This window comes from Oryx dammah, unplaced genomic scaffold, assembly GCF_014754425.2.
Source record: "Oryx dammah isolate SB20612 unplaced genomic scaffold, SCBI_Odam_1.1 HiC_scaffold_15, whole genome shotgun sequence".
In the NCBI taxonomy this organism is placed as follows: Eukaryota; Metazoa; Chordata; class Mammalia; order Artiodactyla; family Bovidae; genus Oryx; species Oryx dammah.
Window position 1 is genome coordinate 44,652,222 of NW_024070199.1, and position 20,840 is coordinate 44,673,061.

Below are 20,840 nucleotides of genomic sequence, written 5' to 3' on the forward strand. Positions count from 1 at the left end.
GTCTCTCATAATAAATCTCTGTATCTATATATATCTTATTGGTTCTGTTCGTCTGGACAGCTCTAATACAATGGGATTATTTGGGGGATTTTATTGTTAACCTAAAACAATAAAATAGCCAGGTATTTATTTATTTATACCAGCAAACAGGTTTATTCAAGAGCAGCAATTTATTGCAATACAGTGGGACTATGGCAAACCACATACAAGTCCAGACCAGATGAGACCAAAGTCTTTTATAGAGGACAAAGGGGCGTTGGGAAGAACTGTTGTAAACAGAAAGCCCATTGGAGGAAACTGGGGGCTGGAAGTGTAGTGTGTTTTCATTGGCTGAGTTATGACAGTCTCTCATTGGCTGAGCTGTTGCCAGGCAAAGAGAAAATCTTTGTTCTTCGGTCTGGAGGTAGTAGGCAGTGTCACTTCCTACCCAGAATCTGAATTGGGGTCAAGTGGTGAGAGCTCCCCCTTGTGGCCTCCTGAACCCGTTTTTAGTAAGGTTTCCCTTTATTGATTTTCCCAGTGTGAAAGCGGGTGCAAAGTGCCTGGCACAGCACCTGGCCTGTAGCTAGCGCTGGATGGAAGGGAGTGATGGAGTGGGCTCAGCTTGGCTTGAGGCAGAGTCAGACACCTTGTAGAGGAGGGGAGAAGGGCAGGGGTGTGTAGAACCGCTCCCACACCCGCTGTGGGCCACTAGGCAGTCCACCTACAAACTGACCTCCCAGCGCGCTCACCTGCCAGGTCGTCTCCACTTCCCAGAGGTGGAAACTGAGACTCAAGACCCATAGGCATAGTAGTCAGTACAGGCTGGGACCCAAAGTGGTCCCGGTGCGTCCGGGCACGGGGTGAGATGACTTCCCTGGTGGCCCAGCAGTTAAGACTCCACCATCCCACTGCAGGCCCATGGGCTCAATCCCTGGTTGGGGAAGTAAGATCCCACATGGCCCCAGGTGCGGTGGGTGTGTTTTTGTGGGGCGGACACATACGGTTTCATTTTCACAGTTAGGTATTTGTTTAATGGGCTTCCCTGGTGGTTCAGACGTAAAGAATCTGCCTGCCAACGCAGGAGATGTGGATTCGATCCCCTGGAGTAGGAAATGTAACCCACTCCAGTATTCTTGCCTGGGAAATCCCACGGACAGAGAGGCCTGGCGGGCTACAATCCATGGGGTTGCAAAGAGTCAGACATGACTGAAGTGACTTAGCATGCACGTACACAATAGCTTTACAATAAGTGAGTAATTTAATAAGGAAACTGTTTCCCTGTGTTCTGTGAGCTTTGCCAGTGAACTGTGGACTCAGGATGGAGTTAGGAGAAACTCTAGTTTATTGCTATTGGTCAGAAGCACAGAAGCCCTGCACTGGCCATGGGCTCTGAAGTGGGACTGGGTCAGGGGTCTCCCCAGGCTGGTGGCATCGGAATTCAGCTGTCGGACCCCCAGCTGGTATCCTGAGTCTGAGGACTGCTTGGTGTGGTGGAAGCTCCGAGCTCCGTGACCAGATGTGCAGTCTGGGTGGCCGGGTGTGTGGTCCTGAGCGGACAGCCACGTGAGGGTGTGGCGGAGCAGAGAATCAGAGAGGGGTTTCTTCTCCTCACAGGCCTTTTACATTTTTTCTCTGTGCATTTGGTTGTTTACTTTCTACCTTGGCATTGTATTCTCAGAGGCCTAGAATTTCACTTTTTTTTTTGCCTCACTGAGCGGCTTGTGGGATCTTATTTCCCCACTCAGGGATCAAACCTCTGCCCCTGCAGTAGAAGCTTGGATTCCTAACTGCTGGATCAGTGGGAAGTCCCAAGATGTCTCTTCTTTGTGCTTGCGTTTAGTTGCTCAGTCGTGTCCAACTCTTTGTGAGCCCCTGGACTGTAGCCCACCAGGCTCCTCTGTCCATTGGATTTCCCAGGCAAGAATACTGCAGTGGGTTGCCATTTCCTTCTCCAGGCAATCTTCCTGACACAGGGATCAAATCCATGTCTCCTACTTGGTAGGCAGATTCTTTTTTTTTCCCTCACTTGAGCCAGTATATATTTTTTTGAGTTTCATTAATTCTCTCGCACAGGCAATACTTGCCCCTGGCAAAAATTCCAAAGATACTAAAGGGCAGATGCTGTCACTTCAGACATGTAGGACTCTTTGCAACCTGCCATGGGATTCTCCAGGCAAGAATACTGGAGTTGGTTGGCATGCTGTCCTCCAGGGGATCTTCCCAACCTAGGGATCGAACATGTGTCTCCTGCACTGGCAGGAGGGTTCTTCCTTGGTTCTTTGCCACCAGGGAAGCCCAAGACTTCCTGAGAAGACCAGAGAGGACACTTTCATCCCCAAAACATAGGCAAGTTCTTCCTAGGATGACTGAGTTTCCCCTTCGTTTAATATTTACAAGCCTTTGAAGATAAACAGGGAGGGCCTTGGGAGTGGTAGAAGGATTTCGGGAGCCACCCTTCTGGTCCTGTAAAGACTACATTTGTAAAACAGGCACAGTTTTGTTGTTTAAAAACAAAAACACCCCTCCCCCCAAAACAAACAAACAAACAAACAAAAACAAAGGCAGGTCAGTTCAATTCAGTTGCTCAGTCATGTCTGACTCTTTGCAACCCCATGGACTGCAGCACGCCAGGCTTCCTTGTCTGTCACCAACTCCTGGAGAGTTGGTGATGCCATCCAACCATCTCATCCTCTGTTGTCCCCTTCTCCTCCCGCCTTCAATCTTCCCCAGCATCAGAGTCTTTTCCAATGAGTCGGCTCTTCACATCAGGTGGTTAAAGTATTGGAGCTTCAGCTTCAGCATCAGTCCTTCCAATGACTATTCAGGCTTGATTTCCTTTAGGTTTGACTGGTTTGATCTCCTTGCTGTCCCCAGGGTGACCTCATCTTATCCAGAGTGTTACTCACTCAGTCATTTCTGACTTTTTGGACTCTTTGGACTGTAGCCTGCCAGGCTCCTCTGTCCCTGGGATTCTCCAGGCAAGAACACTGGAGTGGGTTGCTGTGCCCTCCTCCAGAGGATCTTCCCGACCCAGGGGCTGAACCCCCATCTCTTGCATCTCCGGCACTGGCAGGCGGGTTCTTTACCATTAGTGCCACCTGGGAAGCTAATCCCATCTGCAAATGGCCTGCCTCCAAACAAACCTCATTCTTTTTTCTTTTTAATATTTATTTATTTATTTGGCTGCACCAGGTCTTCACTGCAGCTTGGGGGATGTTTAGCTGTGGCATGAGAAATCAAGTTCCCTGACCAGGGATCGCACCTGGTCCTCCTGCACTGGGATCTGAGTCTTAGCTGTCGGACCCCCAGGAAAGGCCGAAAGGCACGTTCTGAAGTTAGGATTTCAACGTATACATTTTGGGAGGATACCCTCCAGCCCGCAGTGGCCACCCATCATCCTTCTAGCCAGGCTGTCTGATTGGGCTCCCTTGTCCATGCCCGCCCTGGTGATGTGCTCAGGCTTCCTCCCAGGCATGGGCTGTGCCCCCAGACTGGAATTCCCTGACGAACTGGCATGCCACTTCCCCTTGAGAAGCCAGAGGCCTTGGATTTGGGTCTCGGGTGATTGGAAGACACTTGGGCTCTGACGCCCTGGCATAGCGGGCAGTGCCCCAGGGCACTGGCTGTTGTCTAAGAACCACATAAATCTTTTGTCTTCTCACCTGTGAGGCCGTGAGCAGAGTTCAGGAGACTCAGCAGGGAGGCTAGCTCACCTGCCCACAGCTCTTGGTTCCAGAACGTGAACAGAGAGGCCAGATAGCCTTCCATCCCCGTCTGCGCACACCCAGACCTGGATGACCGGCAGGCATGCATTGCGAGTCCTCTGCGTGGGCAGGCCCAGCTTCACCAGGAGCTGGGAGCCTCTTGGTCCCACCTGGATACCTCGCTGGGCTGTGCTCTGGGAGGCAGGCCCCAAGCTGTGCCTTGACCGGCACGAGACTCAGCATTTTATTCAGGTGCTCCCTAAGCAGAGGTGTCTGCGAGTCACTGTACATTTGCCTAAAAGCCCATATTTACCGCTTCCACTAAGAGATTTTGGCCCTGCTGGTGGGGGATGGAATTGGAATTCGTGCTCCTTGCGGTGACTGCCAGGGAAGCCCCTAGATTTCCTTCTGTCAGTCCAGTTTTCAGGATGGCCATCTCTCTGGCTGTCTCTTGAAACTCTCTTCCTCTCTGCAGTGGCTGTCAGATGGACAGTTCCAAGGACATTTGAGCTTTTTCCTGCCTCTGGAGCTTGGGGAGCTTTGCACCTTTTATTCCGTGGGTGGTGTCATGTTAGTGTCATGAAGGCTTCCTGGTCCTCCATTGGGGGTGCTCCCTCCTGGTCACCCTCTGTTCCGGCTTCCTGTCTGTTGCTGCTGGTCTTAGCACTCCTCAAATTACCTTGTCCGTTCTGTGTCAACCGCTCACGTGGTTGATGCCAGGGCCCCCAGCACAGCCCCAGGGGGTCCACAGGAGGACTGTAGTATGTGGGGGTTGGGGGGCTGGTGGATCCTGACATAGGTTAGAGGTGTCCCCCAACCTGCACTGAGCTTTGTGTGAGCGGGAAATAGAACCCCCCTGTGCGGAGCCCTGGAGGGAGGGGCTGATTTGCTGTGGTGGGTGGCAGAGTCTGTGCTGGCAACGCCGGACCATTCTGCGGCGCAGCCGGCGTTGAGACCTGCCATCGGTCTTTTGTGGTTGACTTGCTTCGTGTGTAAAGTGGTGAGAAATGATGGTGCCCACGCTGCAGGGCTGCTGCTGGAGGCACAGAGGAATCAGCCCCCGTGCCTGGCCCAGCACCCAGAGCAGCTCAGCAAACATCACCACCGTCAGGGTCTGGGCACAAGTCTCCTTGGAGCAGGGGCTGCGTCTCACCGCCCCACTTTCAGAATCTCCGTTCTGGCCTGCTGGCTGCAGGCAGGCCCCAGGCCAGGTACTTGCACTGGAGCACAAGTCTTCACGACGTGCTCTTTGTCCCTCTGCGATTGTTCCAGGACGCCCTGATAATGGCTCTGCCAGCCCTGGACGCTCTCAGGGCCTGGGGTAGGGCAGGGCGGGGGTGGTAACTGTTCTGCAAACGGAGGCCTGGGAGCGTGGCCCGGGCTCTAGGGCATGGTTGGTCTCTGGGAGGAGGGAGAGGACCAGATGGCAGGCAGCTCTGTCTTCCCCCATCGCTGCTGCCATGCCTCCCAGGAAGTGGGTCAAAGGGCACCTGGCAGCCGGGTGTGCCACCCTTATCTCCCTGCCGGTTTGTGTTCTGACTCAAGGGGAAGTGGCCCCAGGGATCCGAGGTCCCCCAGGGTCCTGACGGCTGGGCTCCTCGCCTTCAGGAACCAGAGCAGCAACCACCCACCCCGCGCCCCCGATGTGGCATTGCGATGTAATTTACAACTTTTAATTTTTTAAAAAAATTTTTGAGAGAGCTCGACCTGGTGCTCTATGACAACCTAGGGAGGCGAGACGGGATAGTGGATGGGGGAGACGCTGAAGGAGGAGGGAACGCATACACCCTTATGGCTCAGTCATGCGCTTGTGTGGCAGGAACCAACACAGCGTTGTAAAGCAGTGATCCTCCAATTAAAAAAACTTTTTTTTTTTTTGGCTTCATTGTGAAGCATGAAGGATCTTAGTTTCCCCACCAGGGATCAAACCTGTGCCCCCTGCAGTGGAAGCACAGAATTCCAACCACTGGGCCACCTATGAATGGGCCACCCAGCCATTTATATCTTTAACGCTTGTCAGCTGTGTCTGGAGGTGGCCCCCCCAGACACCAAGAGCTCCAACTCTTCCATCAAACCACCGGCCAGCGGCCTCCCTGACACAACTGGGTGGGCTCCCCCCAGCCCCCATGCCGCCCTCTGCACCGCCCGGAGCCCAGCCTGGGACCCACGGAAGGAGCCACTTCAATGCCTCCCTGTCAGCAGCCGCGTGGAGTCAGGGTTTACCTCTGTCCCTGTCTTGGGTCAGATGCTGGGTGTCCCTTAGTGAATAAAACAGATGCCTCCCCTTTCTAGAGCCGGCGGTCTGGGCTGGGAGGGGGAGAAACCCGGACAGGGCAAGACCTGTGCTGACACCAGGTGGAAGACGAGGAGCAGAGACAGAGACAGGGGAGCGACCTGCTGAAACAGCCCCTCTGAGCTCGTGACACGCTGCAGCAGCGGCCAGGCCCGCTGGGCAGGGACGGGCTGAGTCTGCTCAGAGCCCTCATGCCCCGCCCCTCGGCTGCCCCGCGCCCCGTCACCCCCTTTCATGCCCTCCTCACACTCTCACCCCTACTATCTCGTGGGACCCACTGGGAGGTTCTGGGGGGGGGCAGTGGCCTCAGCCACATCTGGCCCCGAGAGGGTGAGCCCCGCGGGCTGGTGGACGAACTGAGGCAGAGGACGGAGGGGCGGTCTTTGAGGGGCAGGCGGGCAGGGTCAAAGTGGTGCCCGGGGGTGGGTGGCTGGGTTACCGGTGGGGAGTGGGGGGGCGAGGCGAGCCGGTGCTCAGAGGCCAGGGTGGAGCCCCTACTGCTGAAGGAAGCCAAGTGAAGATGCCAGTCGCTCAGACTCCTTGTGACCCCGTGGACTGGAACCCACCGGGCTCCTCTGCCCACGGGATTCTCCAGGCAAGAGTCCTGGAGTGGGTAGCCTCCCCTGCTGCCGACTGAAGAGCAAAGTGTTCCTGTCAGAAAGGGAACAGACACTGTCCTGGGAGGCGGTAAGGGTGGTGCAGCCAGGGCCTCCTGCCAGCCTCAGGCGACCCAAGGCTGCAGTGTCCAGGCACCACTAAGAGTGTAATAGCTTAGTCATCAAAGTCACGGGGATCCAATTTTTGTTCTTTTTTTTTTTTTAGTCAAGTGACGTGACTCATTAACCTAGTGAGGTTTTTTTTTCCCCCTATTTTGAAAGAATTGTGATGAAATATATACATAACACACAATTTGCCAACTTAACCACTTTTAACTGACAATTCATCACCATTAACGACATTCACCAACGTTGTGCAACCATGAAACTCTCTACTTCTGGACTTTCTTATGACCTCAGGCAGAAACTCGGTGTCCTGGGAGCAATAATCCTGTGTTCCCCTCTCTCCCAGCCCCTGGTGACCTCAAGTCTGCTTTCTATCTCTGAATCTGCCTATTCTGGGTATTTCATATAAGTTGCTGTTGCTAAGTCATGTCTGATTCTTTGTGACCCCATGGACTGCAGCACGCCAGGCTTCCCTGTCCTTCACCATCTCCTGGAGTTTGCTCCAATTCATGTCCATTGAGTCAATGGTGCCGTCCAACCATCTCATCATCTGTCATCCCCTTCTCCTCCCACCTTCAGTCATTCCCAGCATCAGGGTCTTTTCCAATGAGTCAGTTCTTCGCATCAGGTGGCCAAAGTATTGGAGCTTCATCTTCAGCATCAGTCCCTCCAATGAATATTCAGGACTGATTTCCTTTAGGATTGACTGGTTTGATCTTGCAGTCCAAGGGACTCTCAAGAGTGTTTTCCAGCAGCACAATTTAAAGTATGTATTCTTCGGCACCCAGCCTTCTTCACGGCCCGGCTCTCACACACGTTTGTGACTGGAAAAACAGCTTTGACTCTACAGAACTTTGCTGGCACAGGGATGTCCCAGTAGAATCATACGATGTTTGTCCTTTTGTGTCTGGCTTCTTCCACTCGGCAGCGTCCTCAAGGTCATCTGTCCTGTAATGTGTATCAGAACCCCATTCCCTTTTTTGGCCATGCTGTGTGGCTTGTGGGATCTTAGGTCCCTGACCAGGGAAGCCCCACCATTCCTTTTTATTGCTGAGTAATATTCCATCGTTAAAACTAATATTGCATTGGAGAAGGAAATGGCAACCCACTCCAGTATTCTTGCCTGGAAAATCCCACGGATGGAGGACCCTCGTAGGCTACAGTCCATGGGGTCGTAAAGAGTCGGACACCACTGAGAGATTTCACTTCACTGATATTCCATTCCAAGTATAGGCTGCATTTGTTTATCCATCTCTGGATGGACGTGAGTCACTTCTGCCCTCTGGCTATTGTGAAGGATGCCTAGCCTGGTTCCTAAAAGGAGTAAACCTTCACCAGTGCATTGCCGGAGTCAGTGCTCTGTAAGCACAGCACCAGCTCCCCAGAGCACAGCGGCTTTGCCTTGTTCTAGATCACAAACCGGCTGAGTACTGGCTGGGCAGTCACTGTCGACCAGAGTCCTCCACAGGAGAGGGTGCCAGGCTGGCCCGGAGGACTGGGAGAGCCAGGCCCCGGGATCCAGAGCCCTCTCAGAGAAGTCCACAAGAGTCATGAACTGTGGTGTGTGGAACGTCATCCCAGGTCCCGAGGTAGCTGGGTCAGAGGGACAGGTCTGCAACGCGGAGGAGGACCTCCGCCCCTCCAGGACCGCAGCGCAAACCGACAGCCAGAATCCGGGATCTCCACGCGCAGAGCTGCTGCCCCCTGCTGTACAGGGAGGGCACTGCCACAGGCCCCAGGGTTGGACCAGCGGGCATCCCCCAGTGCCCCAAGGGGGTGACCTGTACCTGAAGAGGGGCAGGGAGGAGGGGGAGGTCTCCTGAGGATGGGCCTAAGCCTTTCTCAGCCCCCCACCCCTCGTCACAGGGACGACCCCCCATGGACTTGCAAAGCCATCTTGCAGAATAAAGTATTAACTACGTTTGATAAACAGGCTTTTTGTGCTGTTTGAAAGTCCTAACTTTTCTCTTGGAGCAAAGCCCGGTCTCTGTGAAGGACACAGAACCAGGGGTCTGGATTGTCTGGGAGCACTCTCCTCAAGTCCTTCCATCTGCCTTCCAGCCCTGGCCACTCTGGTTCGGGACCCCTCCCTTTGCACAGGGGTGAGCTGCCTGCCTGACCCACTCCCACAGGCCTGGGCAGCCCCCACCCTCCCGGGATCCCGAAAGGCCGCTGTCAAGATCTAGTCTGGAACTGCTCTGGCCGCTCTGCTCTGAAACTCACATCCAGCTCCCAGAAGGTGCTGTGCTGCTGCCCTGGGGCTTCAGGGGCACTGCCTGCCCCAGCCGCCCGCTGAGCCGTGCCGCCCACCAGCACCGTGACCCTCCTTCCCTGCTGGACCCTGCGGAGCTGAAGGACGAGGGCAGGGGCTCAGCGCCCAGACCCCTGGTTTGAATCCCAGCTTCACAGAAAAGCAAACCACTAGCAGCAGTAATTGGATTACCCAGGAGATGGCACTTTGTTCATTTCGCCCAGAAACTGAATCCAGATTGTTTCCCGCGGTCAGCTCCGGGCCTTAGCTGCGCCCCATGTCACGGCCCTGTGGCCCCGCAGTGCCAGGGGGAGGGCGGCTGGTAACGCCAGCCTGTCTTTACAAAAGCGTCCAAGCTCCAGCCCCAGGAGGGCCATGCTTGTGATTCTTCCCGAATTCCTGGCCTCTCTGGCTCAGGGAGGCTGCTGCTTACTAAGAATAAGCTCTCAGTCAGGGCGCTCAGTCTAGAATCAGTCTAGAACCACCCACAACAGGATTTAGCTTTTCATATCAGAGTTTTCTACAGCAAAACATAGAAACCTGGTCTCTTCAGAAAACAGATTTATTTTTATATTTCTATAAATATCAGCTGGACGATCAACACAGACGAGGAGCAATCTCGATGGTATTTATCCGGAGGACAGTCTGTGGGTTCACGATGACTATGAGAGAGAAAAGGGCCGGGGCGTCAGCATAGACCTCGATGCTGTGAACGAGCTACTGTGAGACCAGCCACTGACCGCTCAGCCCACGGCGGTCAGACTCAGTGAGGGCCTGCGTGGTTTGTCCCTGGGGTGCGCAGACCACAGGCCTCACCACTGACTCCCCAAGCCCCGTAAGGCGCAGCAGGAGCTGCGACACCCCGGGAGCCCTTGCCGCGGCTCCTGGCCTCGCCCCTCCACGTGCCTGGAGACCCCCGCATGGCATGGTGGGGGGGAGGGTGGTGGCATCTGATGACCCAAGGCTCCTGGAGGAAAGCTTTCCTAATCACCTGACTCTAGGGAAGCTGAAGCTACGTTGCCGGTGTGTTTTGCCACCTGTGACTGAGGACTGGACCGATGCACATCTGCAGGGGGTGGGCTCCTGAGGATTCCAGCACCCAAGGGTGCTCCCGGCCATCACACTAGATGGCGAAGTGTCTGCGTATAACCTACACACTCCCTCCCGTACATGCTAAACCATTTCCAGATCACGTGTATGGCCTAACACTCCGTAAATGCCCATGTGAATAGGTGGAAACACAAAGGAAATTCTATGTAAATAGCTGTGATTCTGCTGGTCTCATTCCTCTTGTAGAAACTAGCCATTGTGCAAGCGTGTGTGTGCCCGGCAGCACAAGAATCAGCTCCGCCCACCTCTGAGCTGTAGGAGGCAGTCTCACCCTCACGCTCTAAGATCGTCCCCCTGGGTGGAGGCGGGCACTCCCTGCACTCCAGGCACCATCTACCGACAGGGCGTCCTCTGCCTGCTTGTCCATTTCCCGGGGGGACTCCAGACTTGCTGTGGGGGTCTCAGCAGCCGCTAATGCTCCCAGCCGCGCCTCCCAGGGCCGCGCCCTCCAGTCGGCGGCCTCTTCCCACCCCCGGTCAGAGTGGGGACAGGGCCGCGCCCACCCGCTTGCCTCGCTGGTCTCCGGGCGCCTCAGAGGGCAGGTGCCTGTCCGACCCGCCCAGGGCAGGACTCGGGGCAATACCTGGAGGACGGGAGCATGGCAGCTTTCCCCAACTTACTTCTCTTCCTCTTGTAGTTTTTCCTTTTCTGAAACCTCATGTTGACTCTCGGCCATGATTCTGTCTTTTCGATGACCGTGGCTTCTACTCGAACAAGATCCTTTCTAGAAGACAGGAGAATGAACAGTGACCCACCTTCTTATTTTCCCATTTTCCTGGTACTTCACACGTGAGAACTTCTAAAATAAAACTTCCTTTTCTGCTGCTTATCAGTGTTCCCCCCCCAACCCCCGCAGACACTACATGGTGAGGGACAGGGTTGTCTCACAGCCAGTCCTAAAAGGGCCAAACTGCAGCGAAGCAGTAACAGGCCAGAGACGTGGTCGGGACGCTCTGCACGCGGGGCACTAAATGCCCACAAACCGCAGTGTCCGCGTGTCAAGCTCGGGGCTGACCAGGTGTGACGGAGCCCCCGCCCGCCCCCCGCCCGGCCCTTGAGGGTGCGTTACCCAAGCAGGGGTCTGCCAAGGAGAGTGAAGTCATCGGCCCCAACCAGCAGGACCTGGAACCAAACAGGTGCGTCACCAAGAGATAACACAGCCACAGAACAGAGTCGCCGGGACAGGCGAGACGGAGACAGGCTGGAGAGGGAGGCGGCTCGCCGTCTCCCTAGGGACACAGGCCCGTCTGACTGGCACAGGGGGGCGTGGGGCCTGGCGGCACGTCCAGTCAGCAGATCATCTCCTCCGGAAACGGACTTAAACCTTCTCACTGCAGTATATACATACATGGAAAAATGCACAAACCAGACGGTGGGGGTCTTTAAGCAGTTGACAGTCCTGCAGATTCTGTGAAGATTTAGGTTCAAGGGTATTCTTTCAATGACTGCAAAACCCTGCCCGTCCCTGGCAGCAGGAGGGCAGCCGTGCCGCCGGGGCTGGCCTCAGATAGAGACAGCCCTGCGACCCGAGCGCAGGGCGTCTTATTAGATGCTGGGAGACTTGTCTGGAATTCTACAGATCAGAAGAAAATTCGATCACCTTAAGCCTAAACGTCGAAAACCAGAGCCTATTTTGTAACAACATCCATGGAGTATGTAAGTCAGGCAGTGACAAAGAACCCTGTTTCCTCTGTTTCCTCACTCTCGGCCGGACGCGGTCTCTACTGCTGGGTTCCTATAGCATGAAAATCATTGTTACTGGGTGGGGCCTCCTATGCTTTTGTTAGTGTGAAATGTTTCAAAAGAATGTCTTTTAAGAAACCCTTACAGATATGGTTCTGAAGTGTCCAATTTTAGATGTAAGAAGGAAACACGCTCTTGTTGGTGAGCTTGTGATGGAGCCGCAGGGGCCCCACGGGGAAGGCGCTGTGCTGACCGTGGGTGTCCCCATAGCACCCTCATTCAACTCTGAGTCAAGTGGTCCTGCTCAGACCACAGGCTGCGGGAGGACCACCTGAGAAGGAGGAGCGTGATGCTGCCCTGGGTGTAAATACACCAAGAAGCTGTGGTTGCAAATGAGGAGTTTCAAATTATAAAGAAAACCATCTATCATGTTACATCATGTCGACCATTAACTATGTCATAGAAACAGGATCCGGTGCAGAGATCTCATATTTTATCTATAGCACAACAGGCAAAAGCCAAGCAGGTCCCTGTACACAACGAACAGAACCCTAAGTGGAAGCCCTCGCCCACGGCTAAGAACAGCACAGACCACGGAGCGGCTCCAGAGGCCAGAGCGTGACCGGGGTCCGGGGAGATGGCTCGAAACCAGTGCTCGCTGCTCAGGGCAGCAGCGGCCGCCACACCTCACGCCAGGGCAGTGTGAGACAGACCCACAGACACACACTCCTCCTTGGGGAAACGTGCTAAGCGTCTCCCCGTTGGGAGGGACCCTGCCAAGCAAGGGCCGCCCTCAGGGGCATCTCCCCTCGCCCCCAGGCTCCTCTGCGCCCACCCAGCCAGCCTGCCCCATCCCAGGAAGAGCGCCGGCCTTCTCCATCAGAGCCGACCCTGGGGAGCAGGGACCGAGTCCCAGATACACTGAGAAACCCACGGTCTCACCTTCTCCAGCCGAATCCGCTCTCCGCAGGCAATGTCTAACTTGTTCTCAATTAGAATCAGGTCTTCAGAGGTGACTTTCCACTGGTGGCTGGCAAAGTGCACCACGGCGAAGAGCCTGCCGTACTGGCCCCTGGCGATGAGCTCGTTCACCTTCTCCACGACCTCTGCAGGGGGAAGGGCGGTCAGGGTCACAGCTCTGCCCCTGCCCATGTGCCCTGCGCCCCCTAGAGACGCGTGACCCTGAGCATACATGGACTGGCGGCAGGGCGCGCGCCGGGGGCTCCTCCCTGCTCTCCCACCACTGCCTTCAACCATATCTAAAACCAGGAAGAGTCCACGCGTTGCTATGGATTTCCAGGTTTTGGAAACCGAGGACCCTCCCCGCCTCCAAGCGCTGGGCACGACTGGTACGCTGCCCTCCTCCCGGTACTTGCGCTGGGGCCGCTTCCACCAAGGAGACTGCTCCTTGTTCTCTTTCCCTGAACACCCGTGTTTCTACCAACAGCGGGGAGATTGGGCTGGACCGAGCCCGGCCGCCACCCGTGTCAGCGGCCTGCTACTCAGCCAGTGCCCTGGGAGGCTTTGCTAAGTGAACGAGGGTTCTGAATCCTGGTGTTAAGTAAACGTCAGTGTTCCTGCCTTGCCGCATCCTGTGAACAGGAACGCCCACATTGTGCCCGTCTCGGGCACCTAGAAATGTGAGGCCCTTGTTCCATGGCCAGGCCACCCCTCCCCCTTGCTTCTGCCCCCCTTACCCGCGTGGTGTCTGGCCTCCTCCACGGGGTCTGGCAGCACAACTTCTGGCCAAGGTGGTGAACTCAGTGAGGTTTTAGGAACGTATCTGTAAAAGTATGTTTTTGGATGCAGGTCACATACACGTGAAAAGACAGTTCCAAACCTGTGAGCCACAGCTGTGCTCGGCACACCAGAAAGGACAAGGATCCAGTATGTCTCCGACGCCCGAGTGGCTGGCAGGGCAGCAGCCCCCACATTTGTTGGGGAGCAAAATCTGCCCCCCAAATGTCTCTTAGGCGTGTGGATTACTTCAAGCTGAAAACAGTCAAGACCCAAGACTCCAGAAGAAAACTCTGGCAGGAGGCAGGCAGGCCTGGGTCTGCACGCAGCTGCCTGGAGATGGCGGGCCTGTCCTGACACAGCTTCCCCAGAAAGGATGCGGGAACATGCGGGCCCAGAGGACAGGGGCTGCTCCTGTCCCGCGGTCTCTGCAGGCCCCGCAATTTGTCCACCAAACACTTGCTTTTCCACCTCCACATGGACTGCCTTCTCCCCCTCCTGAAGTCCCAGACCCCTACTCTCAGCATCCTCTTTCATCTCTAGCTGAAGGAGCTGTTTCAGCAGAGGGCTTCAGCCGTTCTGGCACATGACTCATTTCTCCCAGGTCTCTCCCGTGTGTGCAGGTTATTAAACTCAGGTTTGATTTTCTCCTGTTAACCTGTCTCACGTCAACTGAACTCTTCGACCAGCCAGAAGACCCTGGAAAACTGGGGAAACTGCTGCTTCCAGCACAGGCCCAGGGACCTCCGGCCCTGTCACAGCAGGTATGCTGAACATAGCCGTCCCTGTTGGAGTCAACGGGCCCCCAAACTAGGCTGTGCTTTAAAGTCGTGCATCGTGTCCGAGGCTCAGGACCCCGGGTGGCCCAGCAGCAGCAGCCAGGACGAGGGACAATGCTGCAAGGGGGCCGGGCAGCAGTGACTGCTTGGAGCAGCACTGGGGATAAGCCGGGTTCATGAAAGTGCCCACTCAGGGCTTCTGCCTCCAGCCTCACCCAGGGAACCCACTGCTCCTTCAGGGGAACAGCAGGCCCCGGGACCCCCGCTGCCGAGACTCTCGCTGCAGGAGTGCAGGCGGCTGTATCGAGAGCCTCCTAGTGCCAGGCGCTCGCCGAAGCGCTTCTGTAAGGAATTTACTTATCGAGGTGCAGCTGACTTATAACGGCGTTAGTTTCTGCTGCATAGCAAAGGGGCTCAGCTACACATGCGTCTGTACCATTTCTTTCCCTGATGATCTATCAGAGGGCACCGAATGTGGCTCCCCGGGCCACAGAGAGGCCTCCCCGTTTCCCATGCTGCGCACCACACCGTGGGGCCTCATGCTGATGTGGCGGCTTACGACTGCTAATCCAGCCTCCCGATCCACCCCTCCTTCACTCCTCCCCCTTGGCAAGTCCTTCTAACGAGCTCTCTGGATGCAGAAATTCACTTGACTCTCATGAAAACCCATTGCGATGCAGACTGATATCGTTTCCATTTCTCGAAGAGGAACTGAAGCCCAAGGATGACCCTGCTCCTGGACCCGGGCTGCAAGGGCTGGTACAGGACCCTGTATATTCCTACTCAAGTGTGATTTTGTTAAATTTACCTTTTTTAGTTTATATTTTTATTTATTTATTTTTTTAATCTAAATATACAGTTTAACACTAAACACGCTCCTTCAAATTACATAAGGTCCTCCAGAGAGTCCGTCCTGTGATTCAACCTTCCTGGTTAGAAATTTCCCAATTAGGAGTTAAAAGCTTTTCCTTAAAAAGACACAGCCATGCATGGCCCAGAACACCTTCTCTTTGGACTCTTGCGGTTCCATCTGTATTTCTATGTGTTAAGGGTCTGAGTAAAATACTGTCAAAACAGTTAAAACTTATATATTCTTCAAACCTAAATGTTCGAAGTTTTGACTTTAGAAGAAAAAAAGGGAAGAGAGTCAGCAAAACCCACATTTTGTTATTACCCTTGTGGAGATGAAGCGCTCTGCGAACTGAACCTCTGAGAAGCAGACCACAGGGAAGCTGAGGGAACAAGAGAGACACACTTGGTTACTAGGACGAAACACAAACTGCCCCTTATGATGCTCAATGCACAAGTGCTGCTAGTGTGGCTGGTACCCGACTCAAACCATCGCAACACACCGACAGGAATGCCCAGAAAGAGAACTAAGGCCATCACTCACTCTCAGCTGCTGCCTATTACCATAAGCATCAAGGGGCGTTCACCACACCACCGAGAAGGGCCTGAAACCGAATCATCTACCTGCTAACTCATTCCTTGACGCCAAGTGCCCAACTTGAGGCCCATTTGGCACCCCAGTGTGGGAGCAGCCTCCAGGACACCCCTCCTGGGGCTCTCAGCCCCGAGCCCTGCTCCTCCTTCCAAGGGAGCGGCTCTCAGTGACAAAGAGCGTGTGGCAGGAGTGACAGGCCAGCCCCTCCAGAGGAGGTGATCAGAGGGCAGCTGCCGGCCTGGCGTCCTTGCTACAGCAGGACCACTGTGCTGTGAGCGGCCCAGGGAGGCCCCTGGGATCCCACCTTCCCAGTTCAGGTCAGTGGCTCAGTCATGTCCGACTCTCTGCAACCCCATGGACTGCTGCATGCCTGGCTACCCTGTCCAGGGAAGCTAGGAAGCAGCTTCTGCTGGCCCTGCTGACTCTTAACCTGAAACAGCCTGACTTGAATCTAACGAGCCAGGGAGCCAGCACAGCCATACCTGCATCCTGACCCTCAGTGATGGGATGACACAGTACATATTATCTTAAGCTGCTGGGTTTAGCGTAACTCAGGACACAGCATCAGATAATAATATACCTAGGGACAAAGGCACCCATAGCCTGCTGAGAAGGGCACAGAAACAAAATGTGCCATGCTTAGGTGCTAGAAGCAGAGCGCAGATCTCTCAGTACCTACTGTTGGTTTTTCAATTGAGCTATAACTTATATGCCATAAAGTTCACTCTTCTAAAGCTCACTCATTAGCAGCTGCTCGCAATTCCTGGTCTCCTGAGTTGGTTTTTCCTCCCCTCCACCATCTCCGTGTGCTTGCGGTCTAAACCTGGGTCTTTGTGCTAGTCGTGTCCCACTCTTTGTGGCCCTGTGGACTGTAGCCCGTCAGGCTCCTCTGTCCATGGGATTCTCCAGGCAAGAAGGCTGGAGTGGGTTGCCCTAAAACCTGGTTCTTACCTCTTCTTTATGTATGGCCTTTCCTCTGGGATTACATCTGTTTGAATGGATTTCAGTGTCATCTGCACACCCCTGACTCCCACGTGGACACCTGTGGCCTGGACTCAGACACGACAGGCCTGTCTGCTGGCATCACCTGGTGGTCACCTGTCTCAGAACCATGAAAGGTTCCTGATCTGCCCCTCCCGCCTGCTTCTCCCACACCCCTCCACATCTCACGTGATGGCGATTTCATCCTTCCAGCTGCTCAGGCCAAAAGCCCCAGTCATTTATGACTTTTCTCTCTCACACCCCACAGCCACCAACCTGTCAGCAAATCCCCTGCCTCTTTTTGAGACATCCAGGCTCTGACCACTTCAATCAGCCAAGCTGCCTGGCTTGTAACTGATACCCTGCTCTCACCCTTGCCTCTCTCTCTGCACAGCAGCTAGAGGGCAGGGGACTTCCCTGGTGGTCAAGAGGTTAAGACTTCACGTTTCACTGCAGGGGGCACAGGCTCGATACCTGGTCAGGGAACTAAGATCCCACATACCATGCAGGGTGGGCAAAAATCCCCCCAAAACCAGAAAAACAAACTATGAGGACAGGTTACTATTTAGTGTAACCCTCCAAGAGTGCCTCATTTCATTCTGAGAAAAAGGCAGTCTTCACAGTGGCCAGCAGGGCAGCGGGTAGTGTGACCCCGTCTCTCTGGGCCTTGCCTCATGAGCTTCCCCTTGTTCCCTGCACACCTGCCACTCGGGCCTCCTGGTTATTCCTGGAAGATGCCAAGTACAATGGCCTATGCCTTGACTGCTCGTCCTCGGGACAACCCCAACCCCAGGAGGCCCCCTAGGCTAATCCCCTATTTCCTCTGGGTCTCCACTCAAACACCATCTCACTAGAGAAGGCTCCCCCAACCATCCTATTTAAAATTGAACACTTTCCTCCCAACTGGTGCTTTATTTTTCTCCATCAGACTTACCAGCTTTGGACCTGCTACGTAATTTGCTTCTTCTTAAGCTTTGAACATGCTATGTAATTTGCTTCCGCGTAAAATTGCTCATTTCTCTGCAAATGCCTCCCCCCATTAGAATGTGAGCTCCATAAAAACAGGGGTTTGTTTTACGAATTTAACTGATGTATTCACCATCCTGGACCAGACTTTGACTTGTAATGGATGCCCAATAAATGGCAAATGAAGAATGAATGAATGAATAAATGAAATCTCTTCTAAGCCATCAAATGAAGCCCTTGCGGAATACCCTACAGTTGGGAACTCACGACTGGCCTCTCTTGAAAGCCAGGTGGCTCAGTAGTAAAGAATCTGCCTGTCAGTGCAGGAGATGCAGGTTCGGTCCCTGGGTCAAGAAGATCCCCTAGAGGAGGAGATGGCAAGCCAGTATGGTATTCTTGCCTGAAAACTCCCATAGGGAAGCCTGGCGGGCTATAGTCCATGGGGTCACAAAGAGTCGGATACAACCAACAGACTGAGCGCAGCTGGGAGCCATCTCACTGGTAAAAGCTCAGAAACTTTCTGCACCTGATCTGCCTCCCTGTCATTCCTGCGTATGGCCTTAGCTTAGCTCCGACCCCACCGGGAACAAGTGTGCACCCTCCTGTCCCCCAGGACCATCCTTCAGTCCCTGTGAACTGTGATGGTGTCCATCCCGTTTCCTTCAGGCACTCTTCAAGATCCTGCCTCTTCACTGTTCTGGTCACCCTCTCTTGACTCAGCTCACTTCACCTGTGTTTCTCTCTGAAAACGGGGGTGGCGGGGGCAGGAACTGAGCACTGCATTCTAGAGGTAGCTCTATGTTGTTAGAACAAATTAAGTCCCACCGCTTTTTATAAAAACTTCCCTGCCTGCTTAAACCCAAGTTTCATTATGGAAAATGATAAGCACACAAAAGTCAAGAGATTAGGGAGTCCTCCTGTATCCCTTCCTAGACTCAACAGTCATCAACTCATAGCCAAGCCTGACTCATTCACAATGTCTCTGCTCCAACTCTGTGGTGTATTTTAAAGCAATTGTCAGGGTAACTTCTACGAAAGATAAAGCATTTTAAAAACAAACAAACATAACCACAACATCATTATCATACCTAAACAAGGGAAAACTTCTCTACATACATAAACATTCCTTCACACAAATATACACTCCAACCATTTTGAGGAGAGGTTTATAGTGTTTTTGACAAACAAAACCTTGCTGAGCTTCATGTCAACCCAGTGCCTAAAGTACAGGCGTAGCTTTTGCTGGACTGGTTACCTCTGAGCAAGGACATTCACCACCGTTTTCCAGATAAGGACAAGGAAGCTTAAAGAGTGGCTTGCAGCCTGGGGAGTGATGGTTAAAGCATAGGCTTTGGAGCCGGACCAAGCTATCTGATTCAGTCCTCTGCCACTTCCCTGCTGTATGACCAAGGGCAAGTTACCTAACCATTCTGAGCCTCAGGTTGCTCCCCAACTTAAATGGAGCCTATATGGAAGATGGAGAGCTATCACCAATATTTAAGCTATTAACTGAAGGAACCAGGGTCTGAACCCAGGGTTTCCACGACCGATAATCACCGCCATCAAAAAAAAGCGATTAACACCGGTCAGACGCAGACACACGTGGCAGGGCGCCCCGTGTGCCCAGCTTCCTCCGTTCACCCCGCGGGGCGGGCCTCACCGGCTCCGGGTCCCGACGCTCTCAGGACGCTGCGGCTGCATGCAGACGCCAGCCGCCCGAAGGTGACCGGCAGGGCGCAGGCTGCCACGGCCGCTGCCATCTTCCCGAAGCCTCCGCCGAGAGCGGAAGCGGAAGTGGTGCGAGCCTGGTGCGTCGACGCACCGGGTCCGGCCGGGAGCAGCACCGCGCGCGGCGGCCGGACTTCCGCGGCTCTGGGCCCGGGCCGGCCTGCGGCCATGGCCTCGACACCTGTGGAGAGCTTCGTGACCAAGCAGTTGGAACTGCTGGAGCTCGAGAGAGACGCGGAGGTCGAGGAGCGCAGGTACGGCCCCCGGCCCGGGCCTCTCGGGGTCGGCCCGGCGTCTCCCCCAGGTTCCCCTCCTCTCCCAGCTGAGACCACACAGATGAAGCCTCCGGGGACTCGGCCTGACAAGCTCAGGGCCGGGATTTGCCCTCCTGACTGAAGGGGGCTCGGCCGCCTCCGAGGATGGAAGCCTCTTCACCCTTCGGGGCGGCCCGTCCCGTTTTGGGGACCCCCCCCTTGGAAGGGTCTTCTCGCCCTGAAGTGCTCCTGTGAACTTTGCCCCGTGGCCCAGCCCGTCTCCCCGCTACCATCCCCATGCTGCTCTCCGCCCTCTTCCCTCCTCGCCCCCCCGTTAGTGTTTGCGCCTGTTCCTTGTCGGGCCTCGAATGAGATGCAGTCGTTGATAACGGGCCCCGGGCGACCGGTGTGAGCGGAAGGGCTCGGTGGGGGCGCGAACGGCCCGCTTCCAGCCTGACAGGTGCTGAGCTGTGTGTGCAGGCCGAGTGCTGTGGAGGGGGTGGGAGAAGGACCGCCGACCCTGCGGAGCCTTGGTGGCGGATGGCTTCCTGGAGGCCGTGGTGCCTGAGCACAGCTTGCAGAAAACTAAGGGTTAGAGGGTTTGCGGGGAGGAGTTTCCTGGAGGAGATGTGGAAAAGCAGCGCACCCCTGCAGCCAGAACTAGAGCCGAAAACGTGGGCTTTTACCCCTAAGGCTGAAACTGAGAGCTGGCGTTTACTGAGGGGTGTAAAAGCGCTCCACAGGCATCGGTCGCTTTAAACCTCGCATCAGTTCTGCGAAATTGGTTGCTGCGGTAACCGGTTCTCATCTTAGGTCTAAGGAGGCTGGAACAGAGAAGTTAAGTCACTTGCCCCGGGTAACACAGGGTGAACCAGGATTTGAGGTCACGCGGGCTGATGCTAGAGTTTGTACTCAACCACTGTGCTGCCTAAGTGGAGAGGATTTGATTTAGAAGTTTTTGATTATGACGGTTGAGAGTTGGGAGTCCTGTTGCCCTCAGTGGGATCCGGGCCCCATCATTTATGGCTGGGTGACTTTGCAGCCTTAGTCATCTTGTCTGTAAAATGAGATCATCCTTACAGCAAACCAGTGAGGTGGGAATGCAGTGATCTAAAAGTCAAGGGCTCAGCACCATCCGGAGTACAGAATAAGCACCCATGGAAAGATGCACAGGGGTCCGATTGAGAAGGGCCTGGGGAAGAAGCT

The 20,840-nt window shown here is 54.7% G+C and overlaps 2 protein-coding genes across 5 annotated transcripts in view; one reads left to right on the forward strand and one right to left on the reverse strand.

The window, feature by feature from the left end:
• Nucleotides 1–9,496: 9,496 nt before the first annotated feature.
• On the reverse strand, nucleotides 9,497–19,451 carry MRPL21 (mitochondrial ribosomal protein L21). Of its 4 annotated transcripts, none has more exons than XM_040255265.1 (7): nucleotides 19,313–19,445; nucleotides 15,436–15,493; nucleotides 13,443–13,528; nucleotides 12,688–12,851; nucleotides 11,132–11,184; nucleotides 10,683–10,786; nucleotides 9,497–9,614 (listed from the first exon to the last, which is right to left on the reverse strand). In XM_040255265.1, exons 1-7 carry the CDS (start codon nucleotides 19,410–19,412, stop codon nucleotides 9,550–9,552), a joined length of 630 nt encoding a protein of 209 aa, XP_040111199.1. In that variant the 5' UTR covers nucleotides 19,413–19,445; the 3' UTR covers nucleotides 9,497–9,549. The 4 variants fall into 4 exon arrangements, 3 of the variants coding, with proteins under 3 accessions (XP_040111199.1, XP_040111200.1, XP_040111198.1); XR_005723594.1 differs by having other exon boundaries at nucleotides 9,503–9,614; nucleotides 15,423–15,493; nucleotides 19,313–19,451; XM_040255266.1 differs by lacking the exon at nucleotides 15,436–15,493 and having other exon boundaries at nucleotides 19,313–19,428.
• Nucleotides 19,452–19,479: 28 nt separating this feature from the next.
• Nucleotides 19,480–20,840, forward strand: part of IGHMBP2 (immunoglobulin mu DNA binding protein 2) — a 24,519-nt gene continuing 23,158 nt past the window's right edge. The window contains exon 1 of the mRNA XM_040255213.1: nucleotides 19,480–19,634. Within this exon, the coding sequence (XP_040111147.1) occupies nucleotides 19,549–19,634 (86 nt within the window). The 5' untranslated portion in view covers nucleotides 19,480–19,548. The remainder of the gene's footprint in view (nucleotides 19,635–20,840) is intronic.

Coding starts and splice junctions, on each gene's coding strand:
- MRPL21 (XM_040255264.1), bottom strand. CDS start 14,019: ATGAAAGAGGATGCTGAGAGTAGGGGTCTGGGACTTCAGGAGGGGGAG. Junction 12,852..13,442: donor GGAGGCCAGACACCACGCGG/GTAAGGGGGGCA, acceptor TTCCCCCTGCAG/AGGTCGTGGAGAAGGTGAAC. Junction 10,787..11,131: donor CTTGGCAGACCCCTGCTTGG/GTAACGCACCCT, acceptor CCTGTCTTCTAG/AAAGGATCTTGTTCGAGTAG.